This window comes from Astatotilapia calliptera, unplaced genomic scaffold, assembly GCF_900246225.1.
Source record: "Astatotilapia calliptera unplaced genomic scaffold, fAstCal1.2 U_scaffold_122, whole genome shotgun sequence".
NCBI lineage: Eukaryota > Metazoa > Chordata > Actinopteri > Cichliformes > Cichlidae > Astatotilapia > Astatotilapia calliptera.
Genome location: NW_020535644.1, coordinates 44,406 through 54,151, shown reverse-complemented (window position 1 = coordinate 54,151; position 9,746 = coordinate 44,406). Strand labels below are relative to the sequence as shown.

General features: G+C 48.4%; 1 protein-coding gene across 3 annotated transcripts; it reads left to right on the top strand.

Annotated features, from left to right (window-relative positions):
* Positions 1 to 2,489: 2,489 nt before the first annotated feature.
* LOC113017435 (deoxyribonuclease-1) lies at positions 2,490 to 9,506 on the top strand. 3 transcript variants are annotated; one of them, XM_026160584.1, is made up of 10 exons: positions 2,490 to 2,598; positions 5,698 to 5,711; positions 6,392 to 6,530; positions 6,927 to 7,015; positions 7,091 to 7,192; positions 7,998 to 8,113; positions 8,298 to 8,410; positions 8,496 to 8,650; positions 8,726 to 8,819; positions 9,301 to 9,506. In XM_026160584.1, the coding sequence occupies exons 3-10, from the start codon at positions 6,393 to 6,395 to the stop codon at positions 9,349 to 9,351; spliced, it is 858 nt and encodes a 285-aa protein (XP_026016369.1). In that variant the 5' UTR covers positions 2,490 to 2,598; positions 5,698 to 5,711; position 6,392; the 3' UTR covers positions 9,352 to 9,506. The 3 variants fall into 3 exon arrangements, with proteins under 3 accessions (XP_026016369.1, XP_026016372.1, XP_026016371.1); XM_026160587.1 differs by lacking the exon at positions 2,490 to 2,598 and having other exon boundaries at positions 5,603 to 5,711; positions 7,112 to 7,192; XM_026160586.1 differs by lacking the exon at positions 2,490 to 2,598 and having other exon boundaries at positions 5,603 to 5,711.
* Positions 9,507 to 9,746: the final 240 nt, after the last annotated feature.

Genomic DNA, 9,746 nt, shown 5'->3' with positions numbered 1-9,746 from the left:
GGACATTAGGTATTGATGCTGAGCTGTAATCTACAAACAGCATCCTCACATACGTGTCTCTCTTCTCCAGGTGTGACAGGGCAGTGTGTAGTGTCAGGGCTATGGCATCATCAGTGGACCTGTTGTGCGGTATGCAAACTGTAGAGGGTCCAGTGAGTCGGGTAGTGCAGAGCAGATGAAGTCCCTGACCAGCTTCTCGAAGCATTTGCTCATGATGGGGGTCAGGGCTACAGGTCGCCAGTCGTTCAATGAGGAGATGGTGGAGGATTTGGGTACAGGGACGATGGTGGCCATTTTGAAGCAGGCTGGGACTACAGACAGAGAGAGGGAAAGGTTGAAGATGTGCATGAACACTCCAGCCAGCTGAGCCGCGCATGACCTGAGGACGCGGCCGAGAATCCCGTCCGGACCAGTAGCTTTGCGCGCGTTCACCTTCCTGAAGCACCTCCGCACATCCTCCTCAGACACAGTGTGCGCACTGACGTCATCCGCGGTGCGCACACTGTCCGGTCTCATGGTGTTCGCCGTGTCGAATCTAGCGTAGAATACGTTTAGATCCTCACACAGAGAGGCCGTGGTCTGCGGTGTGCTGGTTTTCCCTCTAAAATCTGCGATCGTGTTTAGTCCCTGCCACATACTCCGAGGGTTGTCAAACTGTTGCTCCACCCTGTCCCTGTACTCACGTTTGGCTGCTTTGATCGTCTTCCGGAGTTGGTAATGTGCGTGTTTGTAGTCCGATGTGTTCGCGGAGGCAAAGGCGGTGTTCCGTGCCGCGCGAACATCTCCGTTAATCCAGGGTTTTTGATTTGGGAAGGATTTGACTGTTCTGGATGGGACGACATCTTCCACGCATTTCCTGATAATCCACAGACTGAGTCTGTGTACTCATCAATGTCCCTAGCAGCCACGTGAAACATTTCCCAGTCCGCGTGATCAAAACAGTCCCGCAGAGCAGACTCCGATTGGTCCGTCCAACAGTGCACCGCCCTCCAGGTTGGAGCTTCCTGTTTCAGCTTCTGCCTGTAGGCGGGCAGGAGCAGGATGGAGCAGTGATCTGATTGGCCGAATGGGGCGCGGGGGAGGGCTTTGTACGCATCCCGGAAAGAGGTGTAGCAGTGGTCGAGTAGCCGGTCTCCACGGGTGTTAAAATGGATGTGTTGATGGAGTTTTGGTGAGACTTTCTTCAGGTTTCCCTCATTAAAGTCTCCGGCTGTGATAAACGCTGCCTCTGGGTGTGCGGTTTCCTCGCTGCTGATCGCGCTGTACAGTTCCCTGAGTGCCAGGGTCAGTGTTGGCTTGTGGGGGAATGTAAACAGCCGTAATAATCACTGCTGTAAATTCCCTCGGTAGCCAGAATGCCGGCACTTAATCATCAGGTACTCCAGGTCCGGTGAGCAGAAGGATTTGACCGGGTGCACGTTCGCATAATCACACCAGCTGTTGTTGATCATGAAACACACACCACCGCCTCTGCTTTTCCCAGTAAGATCCTGTGACCTGTCCGCGCGATGCACGGAGAACCCCGGTAGTTGTATTGCGGAGTCCGGTACCTTGTCCGATAGCCAGGTTTCTGTGAGGCAGATCACGCAGCAGTCCCGCATCTCTCGCTGGAATGAGATCCGTGCCCGAAGCTCGCACAGCTTGTTCTCCAGAGACTGCATATTAGCCAGTAATAAACTGGGTAACGGTGGTCTGTTAGTGCGCCGTCTCAGTCGAACCAGAACGCCAGATCTTCTCCCTCTGCGTCGGCGTTTGCGGCCTCCAGGACCAGAGAACAAAGGCGTCTCAGGTGAGATGAATGGGGGGTCTGCAAACGGAGCGTCCATGTTGCAAAACTTGAACTCCGGAAAGTTATAAGAAAGACCGTCTTTTATGTCCAGTAAGGTTTGGCGGTCGTACACAAGGAGACATGTGCTACTCGCGAAAAAATGAAGGAAAAGTAAAATTAAACACAGAAAAAAGCTGTTGCTTGGGGGAGCTCGCGACGAGGCTGCCATACTCGGCGCCATCTTGGATGATATAAGATATAACACTGGGACAGATGATAGTTTAACAAGGCTGTAGCAATATTACTGTTGTTATTGTTAATGACTGTTACGTGTCTCTGCTGGAGCAGACCTAGAGTAGATATTATGTTTTGTCTGTCCCTGCTCTCATGAACAAGGCATCTTTCAAACTGCTTGAAGGAATTTCTTCAGTTTCCGTAAGGATTTTGCCAAAGTTTAAGGTCATCCCAACACTGCGACACTCATTCTGAGTTCATTTGTGAAGTGTGACAGAACTTCACACAAATGCCAAACAGGACAACAGCAAGTTAAAACAATGCTGAAGTGTTTTTATTGTATGACGAGCAGAAAAGAATTTGAGGTTGCAACGTTATCCTTGTTGCACTGCAATCTTGGGATGTGAGAACCTGAAAGCCTGAAATCTGTACCCCATCCACAACACACCTTTCTCTGTACTCCTCCCCAGCACCCTGCAATCACATGCGCCTGCAGGTAGATAAAAACCTCAAAAGAGACACTGGTCGCCATTCTGCTCAGAAGCTTTTCAGGAGCTTTCAGAAGATTCACGAGTTCAGGCGTCTCCACCGTGCAGGTCACGTCCGGTTGGGGGCTCTGTTGGCTCTCAGGTGACTGTTTCCTCGTGGCTGCGTGCAGCGGGGCTAGGGGAGGGTCTGTGCTGACGGACGTGGGTTACTGACCTGGTAGCCTGGCTGCCCCTGGGTGGGTCCGGGATGGGCGTGAGGTTCTGGGGGCGCTCCGTCTCTGGGCTGGGGCCCGGGCCGGGTCTCGGGGGCTTGGGTCCTGGTTGGTGTGTTGCCGGGGTTGTGGGCGGGTGGGTGCATGGGGGCCCAGCCCTGGAGCAGGGTGCCGCCGGTGCGTTGAGCCACCTGGGGGGCTCTTCAACTGGTGGGGGGGATGGTCACATCTTGCAGGAGCTTTCTTCTCTTCAGGAACTCTCTGCAGGAGGGGGAGATACAGGAGAGGTGGAGGAATATCTCAGCCTGGGCGTTTACCGTCTTATGTAGTCTGGAAGATGTGTGGATGGTGGGGTGGGTGCAGTTTTCTCTGTGGTGGGGTTGGGTGGACTGTCCAGGGCTCTGTGGAGCCGGGGGGCGCTACTGCACTGGGCCCCGGTCTGATGGGCCTGGGCCCCCCTTCCCTGGCGGGTCGCGGAGGGTGGGGGTGCCTACTGGGGTCAGCGGGGGAGCTGGCCCCAGGGAGGGGTTACCTGCCCCTCCCTTCCTTCCCTCCCCATCTCCAGCTGCCTCCCTCTTCCCGCTCCTCCACAACCACCCACACATGCAGGGCCTTGGAGTAGGGGTATGTCACCAGGGTGCAGAGGAGGCTACCCCCCCCCCCCCCCCTGTCCCCTTCTGGCTGCCTCTGCCTCAATTTTATCCCACAACTTAGACATTCACATTATTCACACTCTCATTACACATACATATAGGATCTTGGGGGTGGGCACAATCACGGAGTCCAAATCACCATCAGGGTGTACACCTCACCCCTGACGTCGTTGCCCACCTCTCAATTTTAAATACACTTAGTCATTGAGGGCTAGCAGGAGGGACTATGCGCTTACCTGCTGCTCTCTGGCAGGTAGCTCCATGCCCTCCTGGGTTTTAATTGCACCTTAGAACACACATGCATCAACACTACAATGAGCGGGTGGAGGGAGGTTTGGAGTCTTCTCCCACCCCCATTCTCTGCGGCCTGCTGGAGCGGGAGGGCTAGTGGGAGGAGTTGGCCGTCCGACTGCGGTCTGGGGTGTGGGGCCTCCCTGCTGCTGCGGAGTCGGGGTGGTCTGCCTCTCCCCACCGCAGGGAAAAGGGTAACACCACCTGGGTCTGGGTGCAATTCCCCCCTCCAGGGGCAAGGGTACCTAGACCCGGTTTGTAGAGTACGCTTGGGGAGTGTGATTGTGTGTACAGCGTCTCTTTATGTCTGTCTCCACGTTGGTTGAGTGTGGAGTGAGTGCATATGAGAGCATGAGGGTGGGAATGGATGTTTGTGTCTGTGTGTGCCTGTATGTCTGTGTCTATATGTCAGGTTGGGTATCAGACGCCACCTCTCTGTGGACACCTCAGGCCCTCCAAGGTTTGGAGGCCTATCTCCACCCACCACCACTTCCCCTGCCGGTGGCGGACTCCCTCAGGTGTCGGTGTGTTGGTGGTTCTTTGTGTCTGGGGGTGGGCGTCCGGGTACACACCGGCTCACTCCTTGGCGGCCGCTTGTCGGGGCCTGGGGCTCGCTCGGGCCCCTTTGGAGGTGGGGTGCCCCCGGCCTCTCGGCCTGGGGCTCGGTCACTCAGGCACAGCTGGGGGCCGGCGGAGCTCACGGGCGCGTCACTGCAACTCCCCCTGACTTCTGCTCCGCGGCTGCTGAGTGAGCCCTCATCTGGAACTCTCCTCAGCTCTTACTGGAACAGTGGCGCGGCTGCCCCTCTGTTGGTCTTCCATGGTCTCTTGTGTTCTGGGGGCCTCTGGATGTCTGGAGTTTTGATCTCCTCCATACCTGCTTCACACCCTGGAGGACGGGGCTGTGGCCCCCCCACACTCCCTAGCAGATCATTACATGGAGAAACCTTTGGAATGCAAGCATGCTGATCCACACAGGTATGCACACATGGGTATTCACAGACGCGGACTAAAGCTTTCTTGGCTGCTGCCTCAAAGCACACTGTGCGCTGTCTATCTTGCGTGCTGCACAATATCGTTTATTATTGAGTAAATATTGATATCTATGACTAGCTAGTTTATTGTGATGGTGCTTTGTTTTCTCTATTATTATGTTGCTCTTTGTTGTTTGCTGTCTCCTCTGTTTGTTTGTTTGTTTTTGTTTTGTTTTTTTCTCCATACAGGTGACCCAGGAGTTCTTTTTTTTTTTCTCTCTCTCTCTTCCCCCCCCTTCTCACCGTCTCTTCTCCCCTTTGGTTTTCTTTCTTTCTCTCCCCCTCTTTCTCTCATTCATTCCCCCTGTCCTATTTATTAAAAAAAAAAAAAAAAAAAAAAAAAAATGACAAAGGATGAACTGAAGCTCTGCCATCACGTAATGTCGCATACTGCTGTTTCTGATGTCATTTAAAAAAAAAAAAAAAAAAAAAAAAAAAAAAGATATAACACTGGGACAGATGATAGTTTAACAAGGCTGTAGCAATATTACTGTTGTTATTGCTAATGACTGTTACGTGTCTCTGCTGGAGCAGACCTAGAGTAGATATTATGTTTTGTCTGTCCCTGCTCTCATGAACAAGGCATCTTTCAAACTGCTTGAAGGAATTTCTTCAGTTTCCGTAAGGATTTTGCCAAAGTTTAAGGTCATCCCAACACTGCGACACTCATTCTGAGTTCATTTGTGAAGTGTGACAGAACTTCACACAAATGCCAAACAGGACAACAGCAAGTTAAAACAATGCTGAAGTGTTTTTATTGTATGACGAGCAGAAAAGAATTTGAGGTTGCAACGTTATCCTTGTTGCACTGCAATCTTGGGATGTGAGAACCTGAAAGCCTGAAATCTGTACCCCATCCACAACACACCTTTTCTCTGTACTCCTCCCCAGCACCCTGCAGTCACATGCGCCTGCAGGTAGATAAAAACCTCAAAAGAGACACTGGTCGCCATTCTGCTCAGAAGCTTTTCAGGAGCTTTCAGAAGATTCACGAGTTCAGGCGTCTCCACCGTGCAGACATACAGGAGCAGGTATGGACCTCTCACTCGCTACAAAAACATCTGAGCTGTATTCGGTGCAATACTGTGAGCCAGTTTCTTGTTTAGAGTGGATGTTTCAGGCTACAGCAGCATTACAGTAACTTTTGTGCATTTTTCCTGCAGTAATTGTGCGTTTACAAACACATTTCAGCAGCACATGCAAACCATCACAGTATAAATGCAGCTCTCTGTTTCCATATTTGGCAACCTTTGGTCTTCCACAACAGCTCCAGGACGGTGTAACCAGGGCAACAGAGTAATATATTGTCCTAAAAGGATAATATTTTACCAAGCCTTGCAACATGCTGCAAATAGCGACGCGCTAAATAGCATGTTAGATAAACTGCCAAAAATACATCCAGAGGAGCAGGTGTTTGGTCTCTCACTCTCATGTCATGAGCTCTCAGCAGATGGTGGAACATGAGCCGCTTTGTTTTGGACTAAACTCCATGTTAAACTGGACTTTATGACAGAGAAATATGGAGTGAAAGGAAAGGCCTTACTTCAGCCTGCAAATCGGTTTTTAATGCACAGGAACTGGAAATTATTAACCTGATAACCTGGGAAGTCATTTGCATACATACGTGTAAAATAAATGTCAAATCATTTGTAAGCGTCAGTGTTTCATGTGATTTCTAAGTCATTTTTAACATGTGACCTGTTTGGTGTAGGATGCATTTGGTGGGCACTTTGGGGCTTTTTCTGACCTTGCTGCATCTCTCTAACTCGCTGCTGCTGGGAGCCTTTAACATCAAATCCTTCGGAGACACCAAAGCCTCCAACACCACTCTGATGAACATCATTACCAAGGTCTGGGACTTTTCCCTCTTTGGTAGATATGACAGTTTGTACAAAATGTTTACATCCACCCATTTGTAATGCAATTTGGGTCAGAGTGCTTTCAAAACCAATCCAGAAGTGTTATCTTGTGTGTGCGTTTTGAAATAGTTTGAACTGAATTTTGAGAAATGCTTTGGATGATTTGGCCTGTTGCAGAAGTAAACCTGAATATTCCCAGAATATTCCCACCTCTATGCTTAAGGAATGATCAATGAAATAACTGGATGTGCAACAGCTGTAGCGTTGCCTTTACAATCTAAAGCTTAACACATGAATTTTTTCGTGCAAGGTAAAATATAAACAAACGTGATGTTGCAAGATGGACAATCAGCTGATTCATTTTCATTTTTTATGTGTGTTTTGCAGATTGTCCAACGCTATGACGTCATTCTGATCCAAGAGGTCAGAGACAGTGATCTCTCAGCAACCCAAAAACTCATGGAGTACGTCAACAAGTGAGTCCACACACCGAACATGGAACATTCAGAGTAACACTGAGCATGAAATGCAAACGTATGGAAACATAAAAGTGTGTGTTTGTTTCCCCCCAGAGATTCTCCTCAGTACAAATACATCGTCAGCGAGCCTCTCGGTGCGAGCACCTATAAAGAGCGATATCTCTTCCTTTACAGGTGCACCACGATGAAAAAAATAAGTCTCTACTCTACACACAGTGAAATGATATTTATTCAGTTCAATTTTATTTACACAGCGCCAAATCACAACAAGAGTCGCCTCAAGGCGCTTTATACTGTCAGGTAGACCCTACAATAACACATACAGAGAAAAACCCAACAATCAAATGACCCCTATGAGCAGCACTTTGGCAACAGTGGGAAGGAAAAACTCCCTTTTGACAGGAAGAAACCTCCGGCAGAGTCAGGCTCAGGGAGGGGCGGCTGTTTGCAACAAAACATGGTTCGTTGCAGTGATGCCGTGTAAAAAGCATTTTTAGTTCTTGCTCTAAATATGTATTTTGTAGAAAGGGAAAAAGTCTTTTTCATGGCAGAATGTGAATAGTTTGATTGTTTTCTTTGTTTCTTAAAGCCAAACAATTTAACAAAAATAAAAATGACTTGTTCACGTTGCCCGGGGTTAAAGTCAGGATTGGTGTTGGATCATCATCACTTAGACCTCAGAGGGTTAAAGAACCTCCCATAAGTTTCTCAAATAACCATTCAAAACAACTTGATTAAAAATTTATATTTCCAGCATGTTTGTAGTGTTTGAGGCATGTTTGAAGTAATTTAACGGCAAATCCTCCGTCTTTGTTCTGGCATAAACATACATCTTATACACACTCAGAATTCAGAAGAAGTGATTTAAAAAAAGGGGAAAAGCAGAACTACAATAAATTTGTCCCGAGAAGCAACTGGACATGTTTAGAAATGAAGTACACACTGGCAGCAAATGAAAAGGTGGTGATTTTCTCCACAGGGAGGCGCTGGTATCGGTGGCAAAAAGCTACACCTATGACGACGGCCCGGAGGAAACTGGACAAGACGCCTTTAGCAGGGAGCCGTTTGTCGTAATGTTCTCCTCCAAACACACTGGTAGGTGCTGTGGCTCGAGTTATACAGCTGTTTCTGCATCACACTGATAATGATGTGGATCCTCATTCAAACATTTGTGCGTGGTAGTTCCTGGGACATGTTAGTCACTAGTCCTTTATCATTCTCATGCGGTGTAAGCGCCTCCGTCACTGTCAACACTCCTTCGTTCCCTTCTCTTCTGTAGCTGTGAGAGACTTTACTCTGATCCCTCAGCACACCTCCCCAGAATCAGCTGTTCGGGAGCTAAATGCTCTCTATGACGTGGTGGCAGATGTCCGCGCTCGCTGGAACAATGATGTATTTACAGCCTACAAGTAAAAATCATTTATTTGGTGGAAAAACACACATTCGGTAAATGCGACTCACACTACTCTCCCTGCAGGACATCGTGCTGCTGGGTGACTTCAACGCAGGCTGTAGTTATGTGTCCGGGTCTGACTGGCAGCAGATCCGCATCTTCACTGACAAGACTTTCCATTGGCTGATCACTGATGCGGCCGACACTACCGTGTCGCAAACTGTCTGCCCTTACGACAGGTAGACAGATTGTGGCAGGTCGTTCTGATGTGTGCACGCAAACTCTAAACTCTAATCATCTTTCTGTGTTTGCAGGATTGTGGTCACTGCGGACATGATGAGAGGAGTGGTGAAAGATAGTGCGAAGGTGTATAACTACATGACGGACCTGAATCTCAAACAAGATCTGGTAACAGATGAATTTCAATCCTTATCTCTGTAAGAATTCATTTGAACTAAAAAGCACAACCTGCCTCATTCCCCGCTGACACTAATGGAAACGTCAATATAAAAAGTTAACATAATGCTGTATTCACTGCAACTGAGACCATAGACTCGTCAGCAAAATGTTTACTGAGCTCCAATCAGAAGAGAGGCATTCTACACAAAGGGCAAAGCAGTCGCCCCATCAGAAATCATGCAGTTTTAAAGCACTTTTGCTTTTTTAATATCAGCTTTGAGCTACAGAAAATCGAGCAACTTTGTAAAGCAGTGGCTGTAGTAACGACCACAGAGATGCAAACAAAATCATAATGCAGTGTATACTGTAGTGATGGCATTACCATGCAGGCACGTTGAGTTTTTCAGCACTGGAAAGAAACCTGTGGAAACTGAAGCCGTCTGCAGCACAAACTGTGAGCCACTAAAAGAACGGTTTCTCTGTCTCTCAGGCGTTGGCTGTCAGCGACCACTTCCCCGTGGAGGTGAAGCTGAGCGGTTAGGCTCACGTTGCTTGAACCGTGACTTCCACAAGCTTTCCACACATCGTGCTCAATCTGCAGCCAGCACAATGATCATTCAGTTGGGGACTACTGTCAGCCACAGCTTCATGAAATGCAAATGCACAATAAAGCCACTAAAAGAATTTCACTGAAAACTTGTGTGTTGTAAAGAATTCGGCTTCTTGTTGCAGTGGAGCACATTTGTCTGGAACATTTACTGAGACCCTTTGTTGATTTGGAAACCTTTAATAATGCGTTTGTATTTTGTTTCACTTCCTTTGTCTGCTTAAATGTCTTCAGAGTTTAAAGTTTTTTAATTAATTTCCCAAAACAGCTCAGACACACAGCAAAACACTAACCTGCAAAACTGAGCCAAAAATGTTGAAAAAACATAA

What these genes read in the sequence shown, in the direction of transcription:
- LOC113017435 (XM_026160584.1), top strand. Translation starts at nt 6,393, where the DNA reads ATGCATTTGGTGGGCACTTTGGGGCTTTTTCTGACCTTGCTGCATCTC. An exon ending in CGATATCTCTTCCTTTACAG is followed by an intron (nt 7,193 to 7,997) that starts GTGCACCACGAT and finishes TTTTCTCCACAG; the next exon opens with GGAGGCGCTGGTATCGGTGG. An exon ending in ACTGTCTGCCCTTACGACAG is followed by an intron (nt 8,651 to 8,725) that starts GTAGACAGATTG and finishes CTGTGTTTGCAG; the next exon opens with GATTGTGGTCACTGCGGACA.